This window comes from Hylaeus volcanicus, unplaced genomic scaffold (assembly GCF_026283585.1).
Source record: "Hylaeus volcanicus isolate JK05 unplaced genomic scaffold, UHH_iyHylVolc1.0_haploid 12237, whole genome shotgun sequence".
Classification (NCBI taxonomy): Eukaryota; Metazoa; Arthropoda; class Insecta; order Hymenoptera; family Colletidae; genus Hylaeus; species Hylaeus volcanicus.
In genome coordinates, this window is record NW_026533172.1 from 697,695 (window position 1) to 720,671 (window position 22,977).

Below are 22,977 nucleotides of genomic sequence, written 5' to 3' on the forward strand. Positions count from 1 at the left end.
AAGAATCAAGCATAGTCGACAAAATTGTGTGTGGCCTTTCAAACTGAGTACAAAAAATTTTTTTGAGGATTTACTAACGTGCTAGCCAATCTGTCGACCAAATTGATTTAAAAACCTTTCTAAGCTACAATTGCTATTTTTATTGGAATTTTCATAAACGATTAACATAATTTTAATGAAAAAAAAAGTTTTTGCTTGTTGCTGCACTTCCATGTACGTGCAAACTCATTTTTCTTCAATATACGAATATATCCAAAAACCAAACATGCAGCTAATTCTTCAGAAGAATATGTTACAACACACATAAAACTTTAGTACCCTATTAAGAGTACGTTTCTTTTTTTGTTAAGAAGTTTATAATCAAAAAGAATTTTTTGCGAAACTTACGCGAACTTATGGAAACAAAATTTCGACATGCTCCTGAATATGTGGATACAAGCGGACGTACAGTTCAACCTGCCCAGCCTGAACTCAGTTTAAATGACTATACAAACGCATGGAAAAGATATTGCACTTTGCTTCCTAAATCTACGACTTCACGTGGTCGACATATATTAAGAAACTGTGTGGAAGAAGCATTAGGGTGCCCTGAACAATTGACGTACGCTCTTGGAAGTTTTTGCCAATCTGGTATACAAGGTTCTCGACCCCGTCAGTATGTTTTAATGCTTTATTCCACTACCATTTTTTAATAAAACAATAAATGCCTATTTATGTTGTAGTATTTGGGATTCCTTAAAGACAAGTCCATATACTCCTTTTCTATGGAAAAAGTACGATATTGGAGAGTATACGTATGATTTAGTTGTATATCAACGTCCAAAGCGGTCGTTTCTTCAAAAAGTATTCTGCTGTGGTGCTTAAAAATACACTTCTTTTTTCTAATACGTCCAAAAAAAATGTCTAAATGGATTATCTTACAAATTCAAATGAACACTTCAAATAGTCCATTTAATTTTACTTTAAATTTAAGTTTGTAATGATTATTTTTTTTAATTTCTCCATTAATCGAAGGTTCACCGAAATATATTTCCAAAAAAATAAAAAATTCGGATTATGCAAGAATAAGACTTTTTATTAAAAAAAAAAAGAAAGCATTACAATAAAAAGAAAAAAACAATACGTTCAAAGTAACTATGTTTGTAAAAAGCGAGTTTTGTTTTTGTATTAAATACTTATTAATTTTTTATATCTTCTGAAAAACTAAACTACACTTTTAATTGTGTACGATTATGTTTTATAGCAAAAAATGACTTTTTGGTTTTCTTGTATTTTTTATTTATATTTATTACAACAAGGTTTTTGTGTTCATCCATTTCACAAACGCTTAACTTCATTAGTTGCACTTAATACACCTCAACGGGAAAAAAGTCATCATGGGCAGGTACAAGTTAAATTGTTCCATTTAATAGTCTTATGTTTTATTTTGAAAAATACAAATTAAAAATTTCTTTACTTAAACACGAGTTGTGATATTCTTGTGATGGAATAGAATAAAGAACCATTTTTTCTATCCGAGTCATCGAGACTAAAGGTTTGTTATTTTTTTATTTCTTAATCTATATATAATTAAACAATCCTTATTCCTAGAATCATTTGGAGGACGCAATTAATTTCAAAAAGGTATACTTTTATACTGATTGGAATTTCAACGATATAATGTTGATGCGTATCAGTTACATAATGCAAATTTATTAATACCTCTATCAACGTTAACGGTAAAAATACGGGTTAAATGAATTTTTTTTGTATAAGTTTTCCTTGTAGAAAAGCGAAAAATTAGATGTATCTTCCCCAGCGCAGAAAAAAACTTTTTCTAATAACGGAAAGGTAATGGAATAGTTGTTGCATCTTAGGGACATTGCATTGAATTGAAGAGTGGTAGTTCAATGTTTTAACAATAAATTTTTACTATAAAATTGTATTGTGTGCTTATACGTGTAGGAATACCTTCAGCAGTTAAGCGAAAGCAGTTTAAATTCAAACAAAGCTTATAAAAACGAGGAGGAGACACATAGATTGCAGCGAAAACAGAAACAAGAAAAACAAAACCAAGAACCGCAAAATGAGGAAGCGCGAAACGAAGAAGACAAAGAAGAACAAAATCATATTAAGCAATCAGAGAAATTAGAAGAAAAAAAGAAAAAAGTTGATAGTAACGTAGTCGCGGAACATGAGAAACAAATGTCTACTGGCAACCCAAAAAAGAGTCAGGATTCGGAAGAATCAGTAGGATTACATTAGTTTAGCTTGAACACCGTAAAAATAAAAATGCCATTGAAGTATTCATTTTGTTTTAATTTGAGAAACATTGACACATAGTTTATTTTTTTCGGCCAGTTTTAAAAATAGTCATGTTTTTTGTTTAGATGCAAGAAAGCATAACAAATCGTTCATTGAAACTGGCCAACCAAGCGGGTAGACAAAATGAAGATACGCAAAATATTGATAGAGTGTTTTTTTTTTTTTAGAATGTTTAAACAACAATATTAAAAGTCTTGAGGAGGAGTTGAAGAATATCAACGAGCATAATTCGAAAAAAGATAAGGAAGATGAAACAAAGAAATCTTTAGAGGAAGGAAAACTAGAGGTGAGTTTTTGAAAAAAAATTGTTCAAAATAAACATTATTGATTTTTTCAGGTTAAACGTATTCGGAACAAATTGATGGAGAGCAAAAACGCGGAAGAAAACGCTGAAGAACTGGAAAACAACAATATAAGTGTAATGCCACACGCGAAATGCAAACATTCAAATCAATGTTTTTGTGTAGAAATTAGACGTTGAGGTTAAAGAGGCTGATGATGAAATGTCAAAGAGAAAAGAAAATCATAATAACGAAATGAAAGAAAAAGAAGCGGAATTGACAAACAAAGAAAAGAAACTGGATTGTGAAACAAATGTAAAACATGAAACAGAAAATAGGCTATACTTTTGTTTGAAATTACTTTAGGAAGCCTTGAGAGAATTGAGTTTAGAAGATGCTTTGCCACAGGAGGGCACAGAGGAAAATTTTGAAGAAAGGAGAGATAATTTGAAGAAAAAAGAGGCCGCCGCAACTTCAGAAGGCGATCTTGCTGTATGCTTTTTTTAAACAAACGGAGGTGTCGGTTTTACTATTTTTTATCAGAATATTCAAGCTGAGGCTCTCGTTGAGTATACACTCGAAATAGAAAAACTAGTAGGTTTTATTTTCAAAGTGTTCATACTATGCATTTGAATCAATAAAGTAACACGTTTTTTTTCTTAATAAGAATAATTTGCAAAAATTATGGTAATAAAGTAGAGAAAAGCTGTTGATGAGTAAACCTTACCAATAGCGCCCCTGTTGGTATTACATACATGTGTTGATACTCTAGGTAGTGGAGGATAACTAACTCTACGTTTATTAGTGGTATCTCTAAAGAAAATAGAATTAGTAATAGAAAAAATTCTTGTTTCAGTAGTATATTAACAATACATTGTGAGAATTAAGTGGGTGCTAGTAGAATCATGATGATTGTGGTGTGCTGCAGATAAAAAAGACCGAAAGCGTTTTAAACAATGCAGGTAACGTTTTATGGCGTGTATGAAATGAAAAGTGTACATGGAAACCCTTGGTGTGTTTTTGTAGAAAAAGATTATATTGCTTTAACGAAAACGATTGAAAAAAATTCTATATTAAATACAACGGACATCTCCTGCGATAGTGTTAAAAATTTCGTAATGATTTGTAACATTGAAATAGTGTTTTCCAATATTTTTTTCAGGAGGAAAAATTTGAAGATATTAGAATACAAGAGAATCTTTTAAATGATGCTGTCTCAAGTGCTAAAGAAACTTTAAAAAAGATGGATAAGCTACAAGATGAGTCTAAAACCTTACGAAGCAACGTAAAAAATTCTTCAAAGAGAATCACAGCTTCATTTTTTTTTTAGGCCGAGACTGTGATGAAGAATGCTAAAAGTATTTCTTGTGCTGGTAACTTCATGTAGTTGATTTAGATTTGATAAAATTATTAAATGGGATTTAAAAAAAGACACAGACCGTCAGTTTGAAGATGTTAAGCAAGAGACAGCATCAACTGGGGATAAGGTACATTGTTGTTATAATGAAAATATTGAAATGGCAACGCCAATTTTCGTTTATAGATAAAGGAATTCAGTCGTGAGATAGTTGGGCTACAGGCATGTTTTTAGACTAAATGGTAAAAAGAAAATGTTTCTTGGCTGTTTATATAGACTCGACTAACCGATTTGGAAGGAAAAATAGAGACGAGTGAAAGTACTGATGAATTAGCACATGAGGAAGTTGCGAAAATAAAAGAGAAATGCCAAAGTGAAAAAGTGAAGTCAAAATCGTGTTCAAGCGTACGCTTCCCTATGTTGTTTATATAATGAAAACATCTTTTTTATAGGATTCCTGTCCTTCAACAAAGAAAATAAACGAGACCTCTGATTTGGTAAAAATGTTGTACAAAAATTCGAGTTAAAAAACATTTTGCATTTATTGTAATTATTTTACTGTACAGACTGAAGGGGAAAACGTGTTAGGTATGGGTTATATCAAAAAAATTCTTTTATAAGTAGTTTATGCTATTTGTAAATTAAAGGTCGAGAACAAGCCGAGGCTAAAGAAAATCGTGAAATAGTATGGTTAATGAATAACACTAGTGAATAATTGTAGTGTCCTAGTCTAGTCATCGGGAAATGTTGAACTGAATTTCCCCTGATATCGTGGAATATGTAAACGGCGGGGTCCTTTTGTGAAACAAATTTTTTTTTTCTCGCGTTAAACGAAGTTTAAAAAATAAAAAGTACTGATACCTTAGGAACGTGGTATACAAGCCTTGCAAAAGATCAATTTTGAACTATTATTAAAAAAATTGAGGTATAAAAGCTTGGTGTGACGCTTAGTAATACGGGTACCCGAGAAATAACTTTCAAAACCTTACTCTTTTTGGGCACTCGCAGTATAGAGACAGTTTTTATTATATAAAAAATGTGACTCTTGTTTAATTGAACATTGAATTAAAAACACAAAAATGGTTATTAAAAACAGATAATTGGTTGTTAAGTGAGGTTAAGACAAAACACTAACATTACCTTAGTTAATTTTTAACTTGTTTTGTTGAAGCGCTCTAGGTTGCGTAGTGATGCAGATGTTTACAAGAAAACTAAATGAAGTGAAATGTGTCACATTAATAACAGTGTGGTAGGATTTTTAAAGTGTGTTTCTAAAAGTGTAACGCGCTTTTTTTAAAACTTTTACAAATCCGTCGTTTGACTGCAGAAATTGTCTTCATATATTCTTTAGCTAGGAACATTAGTCAATTGATTGCTTGAATTTCGGCAGTATAAGAGTAAATGTTTTATTGCAGTTAGTCACAGATTGAATGTTAAGAATGCGAAACAAGTAAAAAATTTTGAGATCATTATTCGAGCGACAACAATAGATACCTTTCACGAAATTTGTTGTTTTAATGGAAACTTCTCACACAGTTAACGGTAGAAATAATTTTTAATCATGACAAGATTTTTATTTATCATAATCTGTTTTTTTAGAACCGCTAGATCTGATTCGATTGAATTTGGGTGATTCCATTTTTGTAAAATGTCGAGGAGATCGAACATTGACGGGAAAACTTCATGTAAATGGAGATGACAATGTTCAAAATGACCACGTACAACATTTTTGATAGGCATATGATCCTCATTTAAATATGATTCTGGGGGACGCCGAGGAAGTTTTAACATGTACTGTTGCCAATTCAGAGACAGGAGAAAATCAATTATTTGTAATATAATTGTTTTATTCTTCTTGATGATTATTGTACGGTTTTAGAAATCGATAAGACAGCTTCCTATGGTCTTTGTAAGAGGAGATGCTGTAACAGTTGTTTCTTCACAATTACAGAACACCTATTAATTTTTAATGATTAATTGGCAATGCTTATTTTGTTTTCATCAAAAATGTGCTAGTATTTGTTTATCTCCTGGTTTATTATAGAGTCTTAAAAATATTTAGAATGTTTCGATTTTGCAAAGTTTAAAAAAAATTCAATGCGCCGTTTTTTTTTTGGACTTAAGAAAAAAAAAAAAGCAATGAATTGCTAAACAAAAAAAACCGTTATAAAAATGCAAGTTCATTCGTTTCAATATTGATAATATAGAGAATTTTCATGTAGACTGTAGTGGACTTGACGAAAAGTGTTGTTATGTATTTTGAAGAAGAGATGTGGTATAATGAGCTGTTAAAATTTCATATATTAATATTGATCGCTGGAAGGCTGCTAATTCTCTTGGACTATACCCTCTCTAAAAAGCATAGGAAAAAGAAATAGGAGAACAATGACTATGAAGAGAAACTGTACTGAATCTTTTTGCGTCATAAGGTCAAGAATAGGAATGAATTCCGAATCGAGTAGGTGAATAACTTGGAGAACAACATCGGCATTTTTGGATAAAACGGCTAAATGGAGAAGGTTGTGACCTTCCTGGTTGTCAACATAAAATGATTGCATAGAAAATATGAAATTTTTTTTGTTTCTAATCAAAATAACATACATTATCGATAAGTGAGGACAGATTATGGGAACTACGTAAAAAAAATTGAAAATGAGGCATATTTAAAGTTTCAATAAGACCAAATCGAATGATCATCATAAGTATGTTCTCTTTCCGCTAGAGTGTAGGAAATGGAAAGAATACAATTTTAAAACAGTTTGAATCTATTAAAAATCTAAACGTACAGATGACCAAAAACAATCACTTAATTGAAGGATAGAAGGATCCGATAGAACACCTTCCATTGATTTTGTTAAATGATCCGTAATGACAGTTAAAGCTTTAAAAACGAATTTATCTAAATCTAAAAAATTCAACGAATTATGTTCTAAAAAGCTGAATCCAATGGTTCGATATGCTATAACAAAAGGAGAATTGTAAAGATCTAAAGAATTTTTCATATTCAGTAATGTATGACAGCCTAAAAAAAAACGATCGGAGAGTGGCAATAATAGACTGTTTTTTGAATGCTTCAATAATCATCTTTTTGTGCTACTTACAAGAAGTGGTATCCTCAGAGAATGAAGGGCAATACTGTTGCAAATCAAAACGACTGTCTTGATAATATACAGCATAATGTGCTTGAAGTATATTAATCATTTCAATTGTTCCATGCTGATTGGCGTAAGATAAAGGAGTGAAGCCATTCTGAACATTAGTGAAAATAAGATTTGTCAAGTATAAAAAAAAGGAAACAATGACAAAATTTGTTACATTATTTTGTTGGTAATACAGAGCCAACACTGATACGTCCGAAGACTTCCCTGAACTATTTTTTGAATTAAAGTGTCCTGAATGAATTTTGGACAAAACCCAAAGTAATATCTCAGCACTTTTTGAGTCAATGGCGAAATGAAGTATGTTATTCTTGTTCTAAATACAAGATGTTTTTTTTAAAACGAAAAGTTTGGTCGTTGTTTGGGCCTACTTTATCCCTAATTTTACGCATGGAATGCGACTGAGGTAACAAAATTTCGATATTACGCTTTAATGACTGAACCAGTCCGTAGCGTACAAATAAAGTTAGAAACGTGTTCATATTCTACAGAATGCAAAGGGAAGTTTTTCTTTTTTTTCATAACAAATAAGAGGGTGTAGTTTTTCAAACGTTTAGATAAACGTGTCATAGAGAAAAAGTTAGGACTTACTTGATCTAAAAAGCATGTTTGGAAGGATTGGACAATATGAAACGATTTTAATGACAAAGATGTTGAACTGTATTGAGAAATAAGTAAAAGAGCTTGAGAAATTTGTTTGTCTAATAAATCCTTATTATCGGGTGGTTGTAGAAGACTGGCTACAATAACCCGTATAGCAGCAGCTACTGGAGCATTCCAAACAGCTTGGAATTTACTAAGAGACTCTAACGTTTTAAAACCTACAAAAATGAAAAGCGTTTTTTTTTTTCAAAGTCTATGGAAGAGTGTTGTGGTGTTCGACCCAATAAAACATTACATGATTGCGATTCAGGATAGCCAACGCTCTTGATACGTTCTCCTAATAGAAAATTATCATTTTTAAAAGTCGTTGATGCATTTTTTGCGAGAGCTGAGTAAACTGTGTGATGGGCTCGAAGAGATTCGGCAATAGTGCTATAATGATTTAAAACAGCCAAATTCAAGGGAGTAAAACCTTGCTAATAGATCGAACAATGAGTACAAAACAAAATTTTAATAACTATGAAACATTCTTGACCTTATTTTGAGCTAAAAATAGCTTCATATAATCTTCACTATGAAGTAAATTTAATTTATTGATAACGTAGGTTAAAATGAAAAGACTCCCGGGAAGAACAGATAAATGAATGATCGTATTATCATCCTAGAAAAAAAATAAACACACATAAGAGCACTATTGTACTTGTTTAAAGGCAACAATTGAGCTTTAATAGAAAACCAACATGAAAAAAATTATGATCTAGCTAGTTGAAATACAATGTACAAAAGAAACCATTAACAGATATAAGGTTTGTATACACTTGAGAGAATATATTAAAAATATGGCCTGTTAAATTACATGAGAAAAAAAATTTTGTCACTTGTTTTAGATACGTCTATATCAACAAAAAATCAAATTCACAAGCAAACAAGAAAGGTGTTGTTGTTCAAGTCATTGAAAGGCGCCAGAAGTTAAAAATGAACACCGACCCCATCTTGAAGCGTGGCGAGTGAGGGTTGCGACATTAGCTGTAAACATAAAGGATGCTCAAGAACCTGAGAAAGTCCGTGCGCAATGAGTTGCATGGGCAGAGTCCGTTGACTCTTTTGAAAAAAATAAAAAAATTATTACTCAACACAGTATCTCTCTTTATCTTACTGGACCCATTCTACACGAAGATAACATATGTAAAACAACGGAAGAACTGATTGAAACAATTTTGGGTGATTTGAAATAATTGTAAACAACAGTGAAAGCATATGTTAAAGATTTGTCATCTTGAATTGAAATGTTTTTATCGAAGAACGAGAAAATCAGATTAAAAGCCTGAAGAATAGATGTTTTATTCAATGCCGCATTTGAGTTTAATTGAGCCAAAGTGGCTTCACCTAAAAAGGCGATAAAAAATAAAGGATTCCTTTTTAAAAAAGTCGAAAAACTCAAATAAAAACGTACAAGATGACGTCGCCTGATAAACAAAACTTAGAGGCTTGTCTGGTAAACTGCTAGGATGGCGAAATTGCTTTTTTAAATTTTGTACATAAGGCGAAAAAGAAAATTTAGAATTGAAGTAATTGTTTTGAAGCGCCGCATTTGATTGGCTCGCTACATGCTCAGAACGTGGAAGATGCACTCCAACAAAACACTGAATGCAACTTAGTGTCCAAAACAAAAAAAAAAAATTGAGCTGTGTCAAAACTTTTTTTAAGGTCATGTTGTAGCGAGAAAATCGAGTGAAGCGAGACTGTTTAAAGCCAAGAAACTTGCTCTAATAAGTCAACTGCGTCCAATACGTTGTTACTTGACAAGAATGACTCTGTTGATCATTGTAAATTCGGAAAAAATAACAATGTTCTGTTCATCAACGAGGCGTCAAGTGGGAAGTGATTCTCTTGAATAAAGTAAAAAAAATTTCGACTAACGTTTTTGTGTGAGTACAAATCCTTTTTGAAATGTTTCTAGTTTTATGCGATACTAGGGAAGTACGAAAAAAATGTTTTTTCAATGTGCAATTGTCATAGTGTCAAAAACGCACAATGGAATGTAGTGGGATCTTAAAGATGAAAGGTGTTACGTCTCAAAATAGAGAAAAAAGTATGCCTAAACTTAATTGAATTTTTTTTTTCACGGTTCCAAGTGGCTTTGAAGAACATGTCATCGGCTCTGGACCTTATGTTGATAAAGTGATTTGTCTTCATCAAGAGCATTAGGTTTTTTTTAAATGACAGCAACGATTTGATTGACAGTTTAAGAATTTCTTTTAATGAATGATTTGAAGATAAAAAAGGGTAGATCCGATGAGTACTACTAGTAAAGATATTGTAATGAATTCTTTTGATGATTCTGAAATGGAATCCGAGTCATTAGACAACGAAATGAAGGGACGTTTTTTAATTCAAGATGTTCCATCAGAGGATGATAGCTCTCTGGATGAAAGGCCCGGTGGCATAACGAATTCTTATTATATTGATGCTCTTCCAGATCAAGCTTTTCATACTGTCACAGATGCTAACGACTCAACATGCTGTATAGCATTTTACACGTATAATGAAACGAATTCTTCTCGTTGTGTCAATAGTACCATTTCGTTAATAGCAATTGGAAGTGTTGACGAAACGTTAAGATTTTATAGTGTCAATGACCTTTGTAAAGTGTCGCATGTTTATCAATCGACTGACTTTTCCGATTCCGTTGTTTCCGTTCAATTCAGTTTTGACGGGAAATATGTGGCTGCGGGTTCTTACGACACTACCGTCAAAATATTTCAAGTCCATTTCCAAGACTCCGCTATTGAGATTCACTATTTACATCAATTATATGGGCCAACATCCGATGTTGAGTGGATTACATGGCATCCTCGCGGTTACGCATTATTAGCAGGTTCCAATGACGCAACTTTATGGATGTGGTTAGCGAACACATCCACTGTCATGCAAGTTTTTTCTGGTCACGTTGGCGCTGTCCTTTGTGGTGCTTTCGCAAATCAAGGCCGCTTAGTTGTTTCAGGTTAGAACTCTTACTAAAAAATGAAAAAAAAAATAATTTTCTTTATAAAAAAAATGAGTACAGGTGACGCTGAAGGTTCTTTAATGATTTGGGATCCTAAAACAGGAAAACGTTTAACACAATTCACACAAACAAAGCAACAAGATCAAAGATGTCATATGACGACCCTAGCCATACATGATGTACGTTTTTTGAACAAAAACCAAATGTGTTCAAATGCGACCCGGTTCCTTTTTTTTTAGACTTTGCCACTTATATGTACCGGATGTGAAAACAATATAATTCAATTAATTAACACACAAACATTAAAAGTTCTTAAAACATTTCAAGTTCATTCTGATACTGTTGAAGCATTAAGTTTTTTACCCTTATCACTGAACAAGGAAAATCATGATACACCTACGTTATTAGCGTCTGGAGGATTAGACGGCGTATGTCACATCTGGGATTGTAGGTACGTCTAAAATGCAGCGTTTCATTCAACCATTTTAATGCAATGAATGTCGAATTTAGTCAATTGAAGACTCGAATGACTTTTAAACACACGGATCTCGTTGAATCGACTGATACCAACGAGCCTGAACGCATTGTTGGTGGTATCACCTGTCTTTTGTGGATATTTGATAAAGCATCCAATTGTTTTCTTCTCGTTACCGCCGGTACTGACTGCACGTTGCGGTACGTTCATCAAAAAAAAAATGCCTCGAAGAGACTCTTGCATTTTTTGTTAAACGGAATGTTTTAGGTTATGGGAAATGCGATCACAAAAAAATTTACGAGTTTTTTCAGGCCACTCAAAACCTATTCTTAATATGATTTATATTGAGACATGCCAATGTCTTGTGTCTTGTTCTGATGACACCACTGTTAAATTTTGGAAAGTCTTCGAGACTTAGGCGCTCTAAAATACTTTCTCTAAAGCCAAGGAACATGACATACGAGTTTGTTTTCTGTTTATTTTCTTTGTTATACATTTTCAAAAAACAACAGTGGATGGCGTCATAAATACTTTATTTTTTTAAGTGGGGTGTCAACATTTACATTGAAAACAACAAGACAATGTAAAGAAATTAAACTTTTCTTGTTAAGCTAGTTGAAAATCAGTGAGACTCGTCATACGCTTTTTTTAACTTGTTCCAAAATAAATCTCGATGGCGTTGATTTTCTTCTTGTCTGAAAAAAAGTCGAGTTAACGAAGAAAAGCGTAACAATTCAAAACAACATACATTATTTCATTTTGTTGACTGTGCGTAGTACATTGTTGAAATAATTCCGGACTCAGTCCTGATAATATCTTCATGACATTGCAAGTTAAACTATGAACAGTACTAGAAGAGAATCAACACAATAAAAAAGAGAGTGAGAAAAGCCAAGTATCCTTTTCACCTGTTCCAATGATTTTTCGAGTTACGGTACAAGGGTGATATCAAAATAGGAAACAACTGCTGAAATTCAAATAAAGCGAAATTACAAAAAGACGTTCATGTTTACTTCACGATAAAGGTTTATAAGCTCAAGAATACATTCACTGTTCCACATGAAGAGAACACGCTCAGCTACCTGCGCAAGAGAAAGTCTTGCAGTAGACATACGTTTCATACATTTGCATGTAATCAGCTTAAAGTACTTGAAAATGAGGCGATTCCATACAGATAGTTAATTGACTAAAAAGAGGAATCATGATTTTGGTGAAATCTTGAGGCTGTGTGTACTCTAAAATCTAATGAGAAGATTCACGAGTGTTGCCGCGAGCATAAAAAATGAGTACTTCTTCGATTTCCGATAAAAATAAAACTTCTTTAGACGTATTGGTTATGGGCCAGTATTTTAAAAGTTCGGTAATAATGATCACAACTAAGGTGTCATCTTTTTCTAAATATCTTTTGAAAACATGAATGCACACAATGGTTATATTTCAAAAAAAAATCACCATACTGCAAAATACAATAAGTCAATTGTTGATTAAAAGACGCCAATGTACGACTTTTATGTAAAGGTAACAAGGCTTTTTGAAGAAATATTTTATGTTCTTCTTTTAAGGGTTGCGCGAAACCATTAATGATACTAGAAAAGCACTATGAAAAAACAAACAAACAGCCGATAAGTGCAAATTACCTAGCGAGAATTTCTAACAATTCTGTAATACCACTAAATGTTTCTCCTTGTTCCAAAAACACAAGAAAACGATGATGAATGGATTGACGAATAAATGACCTGTACAAAATTGTTGTTCAAGTGGATATGTGTCGGGTTAATGAAAAAACGTTAAGAGATATGCATCACATGTGTTATTTAATAACCCTTTTACCTTAAGCTCATAATTTCTCCGTATATTCGATGTAAAATCGTTTTCAAATAATCTCTTTCACGTGGATCTTCCGACGAAAATAGCTCAAGTAACTAAAAGTAAACCTAAAGTTTTATTAAAATTAAAAATTCATTTTGAAGAATTACTTTAACGATAAATTTCGAGTCAATATATTCTTTTAAAATCTTCGGTGGAAGAACATTACAAACGACAAAACGTAGTAATAATTCATACACAAGCTGAAGATGAGGCCAACAACTAGAAAATGAAAAAATTGTATGAAAGTATTTAAAAAACTTTAAAAAAACCTTTCCCATTTTGGCTCGTCCTCTTCAGCATCTAAAGGGTTTAGCAAATAGTTACCACAGTTTGAGGGGGGTGTCAGCGGTCTAAAAATATTCACTGATATCTACGTCGAGTAAAAAAATACTAAAGTTTTTTGTTTTGTATCAAAAGAATCTTGTACCATTTGAAAAAAATCTTCAATGTTTGATTTTGAAAAAATCCATTTACCACTATTGACATATCTAAAGTCAGAAAATAAAAATGGGAGGGAGGCATGTTAAACGCTTTTCTACTCTATAAGATCCATGAGGGCTTGTTTCTTGTTTTGCTTTGCTTCGTCCTCCGAGGACGACTCACCAAATGTAAAGAGAGTACAACATTGTTCAATTTTATCATGCAAAATGCTGGAATAATTTTGTTTTAATACTCCACTTGAATCTAACAAGGCAAACATTTTCGTAAGAGCCAACTTGCCAAAACTTTAGTGCGCACCATAAAGCAACGCATTATCATTTTTGTCTTGATTAATGTCATCATTCTGCTGATGAAAAACGTTTTCTAAAAAAAAGTGATAGAGTAGACGGTTTAAAGCTCTGAAAGGAACCTTTAGAAGAATGAAGAAAAAAGGTTGGGGAATCTTCTTGAAATGAAGGGAAATGTGTTAAGGATCGGCTATGTTTTAGACTGACTGAGGTGTCATTTGTCCAGGGCTCTATACATGATAGAGTTCGCGTGAGCTTCGTGGAAACACTTTTGTCACTTCGTAATCCAGGTGGTTGTAGCTGCTTCTAAAATCAGTGCAATGTTGCTTGATTGAATGTTCTATTAATTTTCATTACATTGTTGACAACTTTTTCATTTTTCATCATAACATCTGTGGTTAGCGCATTGATATCTTCGCAGTTAAATGGTTTAGAAAATGTAGCGGAATCTGGGTGGAACGACGATAAATGACTCGGAAGCAGGACAAACGCACCTCTTTGTTTGTTTTTTTTATTCGATCGACGTTTTAATAAAAAGTTCATGGGTGGAAACACTACGACTTGAAGAAACAATCCATAAAAAAAACAATTTCAATAATATTGTTTAAACAAGTTTTTGCGTTAGAAAAAAAAAAGAAAAGTTTTAGTGAATAAACATTTCAATCGCATTGGTTTTATTTAGGAAAGATGACAAGGAATTCCTGATACATTTCTTTTTTTTTAAAAAAATACAAAAGCATTGCATCTTATCTACTATGATACTGATTCTAAATGCATATAACTACTCTCAAACATTTAGACACACTTTAACGCGTTATAAACTGAAAAGGTTTCATTTGGGAAAAAAAAAAAGGTGACAAACGACACATTTACTTTTTATCTTTTTGTTCTAATCAACTGTCGTCTAAATGAATAAAACAAAAAATGTTTTAAATTTTTAAATATAATTTTCTACCAAAATGAATTAAGATAAAAATGATTTAGCAATAGATGTGTGGCCTAGACGCGTGATTTGTGTCGAGACAGACTTTGTTATTTTTATTTTCAATAACGTTTTTGACGTTGTTTCAGAATGCTACAATAGAAAAGATGTGATAAAAATGTTTCTTGTTCGAATGAAGCATGAATGTTTCTTCAAGTTGTCTCCAAAGGAAGAAAGTGTCCCGGTTCATTGGGCCATAAGGATTCAGAGGAATAATACGATGAACCTGTTAAGCTTTAAATGAAATTAACCAAAACCGCCTGATACTTTAATCTAAATAGTTACATTTTTTTTTGTGAGAAAGAAAAATGAACTCAACAGATTTTAAAGCATCATCTATTTGTCATGAGTTACAAACATGTTTTGAACCTAAAGGTTTTAATGTGATACGAACCCGATGTAAAATTCATCCTTCTGTGATTCTGTCCATGCTCGATGCACACGGTCGCTTAAAGGAAAATGAAGACTTTGCTATTGGAACATTTTTAGGTTACGTGACTGTAGATTCAACCGGCGTCTTAGTGGATGTAATTGATTGTTTTATTAATCCTTACCAATGGGATAGTCATTCTTCTTCCCTGAATATTCAAAAGGAATCGCATGATTGGATGTTGAAATTAAAAGAAAAGTTGAACCCACGTTTAACAGTAGTTGGATGGTACGTTAATAGCAAGATAATTTTTTCTGTTCCTTCTCTTTTAATTTTATTATTTTTTAAAAAGGTGTTGTACAACAGATATTATTTTATACGCAACAGCGTTAAGTGATTGGGTACAATCGGAACAAAAAGCTAATCGTCTTTATGTTCCTAAAATATTAAATGAACCCATTCATGTTTTAATTAATCCTCACTTTGATCAATCATTATCAATTTTATCTCAAATTAAGGTACTTTCTTTTAGACCATGTTTTTTTAAAAAATAAAATGGAATTGTAATGAAAGGTGTTGGTAAGGGATTCACTACGTCAATCGTTTCATCCAGTTCCTTTTGAAATTCATGTCGATGATCAACACGTAGGTAAGAAAATGTTTGTTACTGTAAAAAAAAATGATATAATTGCTTCATTTCATATCTTCTAGTCGCATCCGTTATAAAAAATTCAGAAGCTATATGTCTTTCAAATAATTTTGATAAAGACGATTATCCATGTTTACAAGAATCGTCACCTTCTTTAATTAATTTATTAAAATCAATTGAATCTCATACTCAAACATGCTTAAAATATATAGAAAGTGTTTTGGTAAGTTGCACTAGAATAAGTTATTAAATAAAAAATCTATTTTATTATAATGTTTTACAGGATGGAACAATTGAACCGGATGTTTCACTCGGCCGTCAATTGATGCAAGCTGTATGTCTCGAAACATCAATGCCGAAAAATGAACTAAAAACATGCTATGAAAATACAATACAAGATGGTCTTATGATAACGTATTTGAAAAATTTAGCATGTCTTCAATTTTCAATTGCAGAAAAATTAAATGCATCATTTCAATCATGATTTTTTAGTTCAACATGTTTTAATTTGTTCGAACGTTTTATTGAAAAACAATCAATCGACAAGTAGGTTTTTATTTGATGAATGACAACAAAGGAAAACATGATAAAGTATGCTATATATGCAGCAGCGTGTATCTACATAAAAAAACATTTTTTCTTAACAATTGTTAATTCTATAAATTTTTTTACCCATAATATAACATATAAATGCTTCCTTAAAAATATTTGAATTGGTAGAACAAGGCTAAACCAAGTTTCGTAGTAGTAATCTACAAAAGAAATAATTTAAAGGAAGATTTTATTAAAAAAACAATAAAACCATAGTTTTTCTTACCGCAAATTAATAATAATGTTAAAATGACAAAGGGTAACGAAGGTGTTTGTATTAAGGAGTACGACTTCTAATAAATTTAAAACATGAGAAAAGTGTCATTTTTCAATACAGTTGAATTACTTTAGATGTAGCTGATAATAATAAACGAACGGCTAAAATACCATACACAAAAATAGTTAAGAAAAATCCAGGCAATGGAAATGTTCCCAATCTTTTTGTTACTAACACGATTCATATCAAACAAAAAAAATAACCTTGGATAGAAATGCGTTTGCTAAAACCATATTACCACAATAAAAAAACATGATTTCAAAAAGTGTGAAAGTAAAAAAATTTAATAATTGAAGAAACGCGATACACTTTTTCTGTTGTTTTAATGTCTTATTTGCAATATACAATAAACGAAAATACGCCAGAAGATTACTAATATCATCGAAGTCACACCTTGTAAAAAAACCAGATTTTTTTTTTTTAATTACCTAAACAAAGTTGCGGAACAAATAACTTGATTTAAAGGTATATAAGTGGGAATATAATCGAAAATCGACAGCTTCAAACTATAAATTAAAAAATGGAAATTAAAAAGAACGTCATTTATTTTTTTCTTGAATAACAGAAAACAAAAGAAAAAGCTTTCACTCAAAATGCAAATTGCGGTTTAAAATACCAAAAGGCAAAGCAAAGGACATGAACTCTATCAACAAATTGAAACCTTACACAAAAGATGGTAACAATTCGAGACAGTTAACCAGCCAAATATCGGCTCCCAAATAACTTGTTATTAAAGCTAAAATAATAAGAGAACATTGAGCTTCTGTGACTCCAGCACCAAATCCCGGATTCGAATAAAATATATCAAAATGATACTCCCACCACTAAAAAAAAAAAATCCACTAGATTGAAAAAAAAAATGTTACTAAATATAAAAATTGGGATAAGTGTCCTGAAATTGCTATGGCAATAATACTATGAAAGGATAAACCTAAGCGTAATAAAGCCACTGAAGAAATACTAAAAAAAGTCTAAGAAGACACAAGCGTTTATAAAGCATATTGAACGTAACAGCACAAAAAAAGCTCTACCAAGGTCACAATATCGCAGCCATGATCAAATAATGCACCAAGTGGAGAGCTAGTATTTGTTCGTCGTGCTTGTTTTCCATCTAACGCATCCAATGTCTGAAGCCACATTGACGCAAGTGTTCTTAGTCTTCTTTTCTTAAAGACATAGAGCAAAAGATTTACTATTCTTACTTGATGCAAAAAAACACCTAAAGCCATTACAAGGCAACTAATTTGAGGTGCAGCTGTTACTAAATCTTGCGTCGCATACATCATTGAAATAAAGGCACTTGTTGAAGCAAGAAAACCCAGCATAGTTATCAGATTCGGTGACAAAGTCTATAATCAACATAAAATCAGTTCATTATTTTTATAGTGAAAATAACACCATTATTCTTTATTTATCATGCATTACCATTGGAAGATAAAGTACTAATCTTGTCCAAAAATGATTCATAAGACTATCTAAAGTCGTCGTTCTAATGCATCAAGTATGAAATCGTATAAGAAAGATGCTGCTTTACAACACATACTGCCCAGCCTTGAATTTGTAAAATTTAATTTTTTTCAAGTCATGCTCAGAAAGATAGTGCCACGGCAATTTAATGTACATTTTGTCGTCGAATGAAATAATTCAAATAGGTTAAAAGAGTAACAAATAAAAAAATCTTTTTTAAAAAAAAATTCTGGCAAGAAATAGAGATGATGTTAAGCCGCTACACGATCCGTTGAATCACCAGGATTAAAATACTTGACAAATTCCGTATGTTATTTTGACTGAAATTCAACCACAAGTGGATATCTAATATCGAAAATGATCACTTTGATTTTATTATTATAGAATAAGTTTTTGATTGTATTAAAAAAAACACTTTAACTGTCAAACATTTGCCTTGTACGCCTTATCCTACAGAGAATTGAAAATAACAATTTAAAAATCTACTTTATCTCATTCAGTTAAAAATCACTGTTAAAGCCCCAAAGAAATGAGTTTAGCATCACACACACTAGACTTCCGAACCGTTTTGTTTGTATTTACCTTTGTTTCCATTGTTTTTCCCCAGCAGCGAATCAATTAAAAAACATTCAGTTTTTAAAAAAAATTACAAGATTTTTTTAAATGGCATATCATCTACACAGCTGTATTTTTTTGAATTAATTTTCTTGTTTTTTGTTTAAGACACTTTTCCAACCGTCTATTTGGGACAATTTACCAGTAAAATACTTACGCTACTCCGTTCCTGTTAATATTATATCTCAGGCCATTCTTCACTTACGGTTAATGAAAACCACATTGAAAATGAATTACAAATCATCTTTTTGGTGATGAAAAAAAAAAATTTTAGGATGCATTGTGTCTTACAAATATATTTTATTCATTTTTATAATACACAATTGAAACGCTTTCTTTCTATTAATCAAACATTTTTTTTTAGTGAATGAAGAATAACGCATCATAGGGACTCATATTCAGCACAAAATTGTATCTTTTTTTTTTGTATAATAAAACACTTAGTGTAGACAGAAAGTGGCTAAGGCTGAAAGAGCAGTGCATGTTTCAAAAACTAATAAATGCTTTTCAAAGTCTATGATTCCCTTACAAACGATCAAACCTCCTGGTCTGTGTGATACAAAAAAGCAATATCATCAATGGGATCCTTACATTTGTCGAGCCAATGAACTCGAGGCGGTATGTTGTCGTTGTGAAGCATACTGACAAAATTCATGTGTATGTCGTGTATATTAATTATACATATGTAGGGAGCTCCACATAGTAAGCTTTTTTATTATTTTAAGTGAAAAATCTATCTTTTGATGGAAAATACGCTAGAACGAATGTTGGGCATATAACGCTAGTGATTATGTTGTTTTGCAGTCGCCTTTTTTATACGAAAGTATGTCGTTGAACGTCTCAACACTTTCAAAGAAGATTTTCAGACAGAACCAGGTAAAAAAGTGTCAAAGCATCGGTTTATTTATATCCAATTCTAGAAATGGAAACATTATTTCTCGAACAATTAAATGCCGCTGAAAAGCTTAGTCAATTTGTAGACAAGGATAAAGGAAGACAAATCTATCGAGATTTTTGTTTCTGTAAGGTTGTATTTATTGTATGCGTGATTTTCTTGACTCCAGAACTTAGGTGTATTTAAAAAGGCTTATGATGAAGAACTAGAAAACGCTGCTAATTGGTTTCATTTTTATGTCGCTGCCTTGCTATTAGACACACTCAAGCAGTTTGGTCCGTTAGATTCTTTTGCAAAAAAAAGAAGGTACAACATGAAAATTTTACAATAACGACCTATAGTACGACGTTCAGAGACTACGCCAAAATGAAAGCCGTGGATTTAAGCAAAAAATTGGGTAATTGTTCCCCGAAATTTTCTAAAGAACTTGAACAGGTGTTTCAACTGTCTTATATTTTTTATAATGTTATCCGAACGATTTGTATTATCAACTTTTTGTTTCTACTAAACAATATCTTTAGGACAACAACCAAAGCATTCATAACACTTCGCCAATTGTATCATCGCCAAAAGAGTTAGTTACGGATACTCTAGTAGATAGTACGCTTGCACAAGATTATTTGACAAAGGGAATTGATGAAGAAACATTACAATCAATTAACAACGCGAAAGAGAGTGTTAAAAATTCTTTAGCAGGTACCTTAGTAAATGTCAACACCTTATCATTTTACTACTTTGTATTTCAGCATTAAGTTTTTATGATGTTAATGACGCTATTCAACATTTATCTCAAGCATTACATTATTTAAAAGAAAAACAATAATTTCACTTATTAAACGATATTTTTTAATAGCATGAGCTTTTTAAAGGAATTAATACCAACGCTTTAGTACGGAATCCCAAAAAATGTGTTGACGTGGCCATGCCACGGCTGGATATTGTGGTAGGTAATTGAGTTGACACTGCTTTGATTCGGGAGCAGCATAGCTACATCTATAATTTGTACTACGAAATACAAAAAACAAATTTCCCCAAAATTGGAAATTGTCATAACCAGTTGTTAAGTCTTTACAAAATATTACACACTGCCATTACCTGAAATCCCGGGTTTCTGGATGACTTTTATAAGAATAGCGCGCAAGGAAATCTGTAATACTGTAAAAAGAGAACCATTTTTATTAAATTTGTGTAGTGGAGAAAATTCTTTACTTTGCAGTATCTCCCACTAAATCAACATATTCCTGCCAGATTTTTGGATCAACGTTCTCTGGGCAGCCGTTTTTTCCGACGGTTGCAGAATCGGAAATATATTTGTTTTTAAATTGATCCCGTGATTCGGTAGCGAAATCTCGCGTATCAGGTCGAGAATTAAAACGCAAATATTGTGGTATTTGTGATCTATGATTAATAGAATTACATCCAGAAAAATCCATATGAAAGGAACTTACAAAGGCATTGGTCCATTTTTTGATACAAATTCTTTCCATACTTTAGGATCAATACCCCAAGGTAAATCAGTGGGACCGTAAACTTTCTCAGCAGTTCCTTCTAGTTGTTTGGTAACAAATTGACTTCTTGTTTCAGTCGAAAAATCACGATTATCCGGTTTAGGTTTATACATAGGGACCCCGTTTAATCCTGACTCCCAATTCGTACCGTCGGAGTTGTAGTTTTTTATTCCTTCAAATTCGGATGGTATCGTTTTTTGATAATATTCACTGCGATAATGCGATTCAGCGGTGAACGGCCTTGGTTTGGGCAATTGGACACATTTGTGTAAATTACATGAACACAATTCATCAACACAATAGGCGGGGCTGCAAATTCATGTTCGAAGATTAAAAATGTGTAACAAAACAAAAAATAATACCCTTTAGAGTTTTTTGATAATCGAAACTGTTCATCTAACGGGGCTAATTTGAGTATTTTTTCAGGACATACTTCTAGATTAGACAAAGGTGACGTTGCATGCTTTAAAAAGAAAAAGATTATAATGTGCACAAAGCCAATATATTAAAAAACGTAGCGTCCAAAGAAAGAAAACTTTTTAAACTTAGGAACGTAGAAATATAATGAAAGGACGAACAAGCTTACGTTAGCATTGTTGCGCGTTGTTCCACCACTAGGCACTTCAGCTTGAGATGCATGATGCACGTTTTGAGAAGCCTTTTGAAAAGAGTCTTGCTCACAAGAACGATTGCTTGCTGATAACGACATTGCGATTGAAACTGAGTTATTCTGTTTTCGAAAAAAGTAACACGCAAGGTGACAACATCGGCATGCCGGACGGATTGCACACGTAAAGAATTGAACGTGTCGTAAAATAAACAATTGATTTAATTGTTGTTTAAGGTGTTTAACGGTTTGATAAAAAATATGTAAACTTTTTTATTTAAAGGTTTTTTTTTATTTCGAATAGGTTTACGAAAAAAAAACTATGGCTCATTTTTTACAGTTACGAAAATGGAGGTCTTTCAAATAATTTTGGTTGATAGCCGTGAGGTGGCATGACGACATTCGAACCGTTTCGTCCAGGCATCATCATAGGGTTGGCAACTCCTACCATAGGGGGCATTGGAGCTTTTGACGACATGACAATGAAGTGAAAAATTAATTTGCAATCCTAAACGTACCACCTCTTCCTCGCATAAACATTGAATTCCCCCAAGGAACCATTGGGTTCATAGAAGGCGGTCGTAAAATTCCAGGAATTCCAATATTTTGCGGTAAGATTGCTGCAAAAACAATTATTCGTACTTGAGTTTTCAAAAGAAAAACACTAACGTGGACGTGATCCCATAATGACATTCATACCACCAAACAATCCAGATTCCAATACATGAGCCGGAGGAACAAATTTTGGATTACGTATCAAATCTGCACAATTGATTATATTTTTTTATTAATCTAAGCAAAAATAACCCCAATAGCATTGTTAGACCACAACATACTAAAAAAATAATCGATCTTATTATTGATATGCTTTCTCCCTGCATTATGCTGACGCCTTCCCCCAGGAGACGAATGTGTTAAATAAATATCACAATATTCACAGTAATACTTTGGCATAAAGTTGGTTTAAAAAAAAAATCTTCAAATAGTGGAATGTGACTGATTTAATATTTTGTTTTTTGGAATACCTGTTCTGTCGAATGCAGAAACATTTTTGGTGAAGGTGTTATCCTTTGTAACTGGCATAAGGACGTCATACTCTATGTCATCAACGCAATTAATTTTTCTCTTATATTCAACACATTTAAAAAATTCATGAAAAAAGTGTTATTCCTATATGCAAGTGTTTGTATATCTCCCGGTTTAAAAAAAAAACATTATTATGATTAATAATTTT

The 22,977-nt window shown here is 32.2% G+C and overlaps 8 protein-coding genes across 27 annotated transcripts; 4 read left to right on the forward strand and 4 right to left on the reverse strand.

Moving 5' to 3' along the window:
• Positions 1-1,230: 1,230 nt before the first annotated feature.
• LOC128884183 (myosin-2 heavy chain-like) lies at positions 1,231-5,039 on the forward strand. 6 transcript variants are annotated; one of them, XM_054137334.1, is made up of 23 exons: positions 1,231-1,384; positions 1,493-1,534; positions 1,591-1,623; positions 1,677-1,718; positions 1,768-1,830; positions 1,945-2,229; positions 2,370-2,418; positions 2,472-2,590; positions 2,642-2,722; positions 2,772-2,900; positions 2,952-3,077; positions 3,129-3,179; positions 3,514-3,547; positions 3,612-3,700; positions 3,748-3,870; positions 3,916-3,958; positions 4,017-4,072; positions 4,129-4,164; positions 4,219-4,347; positions 4,395-4,439; positions 4,509-4,530; positions 4,567-4,627; positions 4,664-5,039. In XM_054137334.1, the coding sequence occupies exons 1-23, from the start codon at positions 1,250-1,252 to the stop codon at positions 4,674-4,676; spliced, it is 1,806 nt and encodes a 601-aa protein (XP_053993309.1). In that variant the 5' UTR covers positions 1,231-1,249; the 3' UTR covers positions 4,677-5,039. The 6 variants fall into 6 exon arrangements, with proteins under 6 accessions (XP_053993309.1, XP_053993307.1, XP_053993308.1 ...); XM_054137332.1 differs by having other exon boundaries at positions 4,672-5,039; XM_054137333.1 differs by having other exon boundaries at positions 4,677-5,039.
• Positions 5,040-5,337: 298 nt separating this feature from the next.
• On the forward strand, positions 5,338-6,160 carry LOC128884310 (uncharacterized). Its single transcript, XM_054137614.1, has 4 exons — positions 5,338-5,484; positions 5,542-5,627; positions 5,679-5,774; positions 5,822-6,160. The coding sequence occupies exons 1-4, from the start codon at positions 5,460-5,462 to the stop codon at positions 5,903-5,905; spliced, it is 291 nt and encodes a 96-aa protein (XP_053993589.1). The 5' UTR covers positions 5,338-5,459; the 3' UTR covers positions 5,906-6,160.
• Positions 5,822-9,417, reverse strand: LOC128884305 (uncharacterized). Its single transcript, XM_054137602.1, has 13 exons — positions 9,157-9,417; positions 8,860-9,089; positions 8,691-8,804; positions 8,239-8,364; positions 7,999-8,179; positions 7,692-7,921; positions 7,472-7,585; positions 7,258-7,416; positions 7,044-7,191; positions 6,729-6,964; positions 6,544-6,660; positions 6,351-6,473; positions 5,822-6,294 (listed from the first exon to the last, which is right to left on the reverse strand). The coding sequence occupies exons 1-13, from the start codon at positions 9,413-9,415 to the stop codon at positions 6,193-6,195; spliced, it is 2,139 nt and encodes a 712-aa protein (XP_053993577.1). The 5' UTR covers positions 9,416-9,417; the 3' UTR covers positions 5,822-6,192.
• A 581-nt stretch (positions 9,418-9,998) lies between these two features.
• Positions 9,999-11,811, forward strand: LOC128884307 (uncharacterized WD repeat-containing protein alr3466-like). The gene is made up of 5 exons (XM_054137610.1): positions 9,999-10,707; positions 10,771-10,889; positions 10,950-11,161; positions 11,221-11,385; positions 11,453-11,811. Exons 1-5 carry the CDS (start codon positions 9,999-10,001, stop codon positions 11,601-11,603), a joined length of 1,356 nt encoding a protein of 451 aa, XP_053993585.1. The 3' UTR covers positions 11,604-11,811.
• LOC128884306 (serine/threonine-protein phosphatase 2A 56 kDa regulatory subunit epsilon isoform-like) lies at positions 11,639-14,575 on the reverse strand. Of its 11 annotated transcripts, none has more exons than XM_054137608.1 (17): positions 14,277-14,385; positions 14,140-14,195; positions 13,905-14,088; positions 13,793-13,858; positions 13,594-13,738; positions 13,482-13,542; positions 13,324-13,424; positions 13,162-13,273; positions 13,016-13,107; positions 12,823-12,921; positions 12,643-12,771; positions 12,476-12,587; positions 12,335-12,427; positions 12,199-12,267; positions 12,094-12,152; positions 11,934-12,035; positions 11,639-11,880 (listed from the first exon to the last, which is right to left on the reverse strand). In XM_054137608.1, exons 1-17 carry the CDS (start codon positions 14,323-14,325, stop codon positions 11,808-11,810), a joined length of 1,602 nt encoding a protein of 533 aa, XP_053993583.1. In that variant the 5' UTR covers positions 14,326-14,385; the 3' UTR covers positions 11,639-11,807. The 11 variants fall into 11 exon arrangements, 6 of the variants coding, with proteins under 6 accessions (XP_053993583.1, XP_053993582.1, XP_053993580.1 ...); XM_054137607.1 differs by having other exon boundaries at positions 14,140-14,231; positions 14,277-14,383; XM_054137605.1 differs by having other exon boundaries at positions 13,793-13,940; positions 13,990-14,088; positions 14,140-14,325.
• A 1,673-nt stretch (positions 14,576-16,248) lies between these two features.
• On the reverse strand, positions 16,249-18,799 carry LOC128884308 (uncharacterized CDP-alcohol phosphatidyltransferase class-I family protein 3-like). 3 transcript variants are annotated; one of them, XM_054137613.1, is made up of 13 exons: positions 18,701-18,799; positions 18,195-18,438; positions 18,077-18,140; positions 17,854-18,000; positions 17,683-17,778; positions 17,518-17,622; positions 17,318-17,475; positions 17,080-17,157; positions 16,890-17,023; positions 16,721-16,821; positions 16,601-16,667; positions 16,456-16,535; positions 16,249-16,401 (listed from the first exon to the last, which is right to left on the reverse strand). In XM_054137613.1, the coding sequence occupies exons 2-13, from the start codon at positions 18,272-18,274 to the stop codon at positions 16,258-16,260; spliced, it is 1,254 nt and encodes a 417-aa protein (XP_053993588.1). In that variant the 5' UTR covers positions 18,275-18,438; positions 18,701-18,799; the 3' UTR covers positions 16,249-16,257. The 3 variants fall into 3 exon arrangements, with proteins under 3 accessions (XP_053993588.1, XP_053993586.1, XP_053993587.1); XM_054137611.1 differs by having other exon boundaries at positions 18,195-18,568; positions 18,701-18,798; XM_054137612.1 differs by having other exon boundaries at positions 18,195-18,463; positions 18,701-18,719.
• Positions 18,800-19,146: 347 nt separating this feature from the next.
• LOC128884130 (uncharacterized) lies at positions 19,147-20,507 on the forward strand. Of its 2 annotated transcripts, none has more exons than XM_054137217.1 (8): positions 19,147-19,351; positions 19,423-19,435; positions 19,538-19,609; positions 19,654-19,755; positions 19,886-19,934; positions 19,982-20,063; positions 20,150-20,324; positions 20,375-20,507. In XM_054137217.1, exons 1-8 carry the CDS (start codon positions 19,250-19,252, stop codon positions 20,449-20,451), a joined length of 672 nt encoding a protein of 223 aa, XP_053993192.1. In that variant the 5' UTR covers positions 19,147-19,249; the 3' UTR covers positions 20,452-20,507. The 2 variants fall into 2 exon arrangements, with proteins under 2 accessions (XP_053993192.1, XP_053993191.1); XM_054137216.1 differs by having other exon boundaries at positions 19,148-19,351; positions 19,805-19,934.
• Positions 20,501-22,975, reverse strand: LOC128884127 (uncharacterized). Of its 2 annotated transcripts, none has more exons than XM_054137213.1 (10): positions 22,769-22,975; positions 22,580-22,688; positions 22,413-22,505; positions 22,262-22,363; positions 21,723-22,208; positions 21,499-21,599; positions 21,077-21,445; positions 20,838-21,026; positions 20,724-20,783; positions 20,501-20,633 (listed from the first exon to the last, which is right to left on the reverse strand). In XM_054137213.1, exons 5-10 carry the CDS (start codon positions 21,843-21,845, stop codon positions 20,501-20,503), a joined length of 975 nt encoding a protein of 324 aa, XP_053993188.1. In that variant the 5' UTR covers positions 21,846-22,208; positions 22,262-22,363; positions 22,413-22,505; positions 22,580-22,688; positions 22,769-22,975. The 2 variants fall into 2 exon arrangements, with proteins under 2 accessions (XP_053993188.1, XP_053993187.1); XM_054137212.1 differs by having other exon boundaries at positions 22,580-22,719; positions 22,769-22,974.
• Between the last annotated feature and the right edge of the window lie 2 nt (positions 22,976-22,977).

Excerpts from the sequence above, each read along its gene's own strand:
- LOC128884307 (XM_054137610.1), top strand. The coding sequence starts at position 9,999 with ATGAGTACTACTAGTAAAGATATTGTAATGAATTCTTTTGATGATTCT. Across the intron at positions 10,708-10,770 it reads AGGCCGCTTAGTTGTTTCAG|GTGACGCTGAAGGTTCTTTA; the intron begins GTTAGAACTCTT and ends AAATGAGTACAG. Across the intron at positions 11,386-11,452 it reads GGTACTGACTGCACGTTGCG|GTTATGGGAAATGCGATCAC; the intron begins GTACGTTCATCA and ends GGAATGTTTTAG.
- LOC128884127 (XM_054137213.1), bottom strand. The coding sequence starts at position 21,845 with ATGTCGTTATCAGCAAGCAATCGTTCTTGTGAGCAAGACTCTTTTCAA. Across the intron at positions 21,600-21,722 it reads CAACGCGCAACAATGCTAAC|CATGCAACGTCACCTTTGTC; the intron begins GTAAGCTTGTTC and ends TTCTTTTTAAAG. Across the intron at positions 21,027-21,076 it reads AAAAATGGACCAATGCCTTT|ATCACAAATACCACAATATT; the intron begins GTAAGTTCCTTT and ends TATTAATCATAG.
- LOC128884310 (XM_054137614.1), top strand. The coding sequence starts at position 5,460 with ATGGAAACTTCTCACACAGTTAACG. Across the intron at positions 5,628-5,678 it reads CATTGACGGGAAAACTTCAT|GCATATGATCCTCATTTAAA; the intron begins GTAAATGGAGAT and ends CATTTTTGATAG. Across the intron at positions 5,775-5,821 it reads CAGGAGAAAATCAATTATTT|AAATCGATAAGACAGCTTCC; the intron begins GTAATATAATTG and ends GTACGGTTTTAG.
- LOC128884130 (XM_054137216.1), top strand. The coding sequence starts at position 19,250 with ATGATTCCCTTACAAACGATCAAACCTCCTGGTCTGTGTGATACAAAA. Across the intron at positions 19,610-19,653 it reads AGATTTTCAGACAGAACCAG|AAATGGAAACATTATTTCTC; the intron begins GTAAAAAAGTGT and ends ATCCAATTCTAG. Across the intron at positions 19,935-19,981 it reads TCTTTTGCAAAAAAAAGAAG|AGACTACGCCAAAATGAAAG; the intron begins GTACAACATGAA and ends TACGACGTTCAG.
- LOC128884183 (XM_054137332.1), top strand. The coding sequence starts at position 1,250 with ATGACTTTTTGGTTTTCTTGTATTTTTTATTTATATTTATTACAACAA. Across the intron at positions 3,548-3,611 it reads AAGCGTTTTAAACAATGCAG|AAAAAGATTATATTGCTTTA; the intron begins GTAACGTTTTAT and ends GTGTTTTTGTAG. Across the intron at positions 3,701-3,747 it reads GCGATAGTGTTAAAAATTTC|GAGGAAAAATTTGAAGATAT; the intron begins GTAATGATTTGT and ends TATTTTTTTCAG.
- LOC128884306 (XM_054137603.1), bottom strand. The coding sequence starts at position 14,325 with ATGAACTTTTTATTAAAACGTCGATCGAATAAAAAAAACAAACAAAGA. Across the intron at positions 12,588-12,642 it reads TTGACTTATTGTATTTTGCA|ATATTTAGAAAAAGATGACA; the intron begins GTATGGTGATTT and ends TGTTTTCAAAAG. Across the intron at positions 12,268-12,334 it reads TGGAATCGCCTCATTTTCAA|GTAGCTGAGCGTGTTCTCTT; the intron begins GTACTTTAAGCT and ends TCTCTTGCGCAG.
- LOC128884305 (XM_054137602.1), bottom strand. The coding sequence starts at position 9,415 with ATGACCTTAAAAAAAGTTTTGACACAGCTCAATTTTTTTTTTTTGTTT. Across the intron at positions 6,965-7,043 it reads CTCTGAGGATACCACTTCTT|GCTGTCATACATTACTGAAT; the intron begins GTAAGTAGCACA and ends GTTTTTTTTTAG. Across the intron at positions 6,295-6,350 it reads TTATGACGCAAAAAGATTCA|AGAGGGTATAGTCCAAGAGA; the intron begins GTACAGTTTCTC and ends TATGCTTTTTAG.
- LOC128884308 (XM_054137613.1), bottom strand. The coding sequence starts at position 18,274 with ATGTACATTAAATTGCCGTGGCACTATCTTTCTGAGCATGACTTGAAA. Across the intron at positions 18,141-18,194 it reads TACAAATTCAAGGCTGGGCA|AACGACGACTTTAGATAGTC; the intron begins GTATGTGTTGTA and ends TTGATGCATTAG. Across the intron at positions 17,024-17,079 it reads TGTTCCGCAACTTTGTTTAG|TAATCTTCTGGCGTATTTTC; the intron begins GTAATTAAAAAA and ends CGATGATATTAG.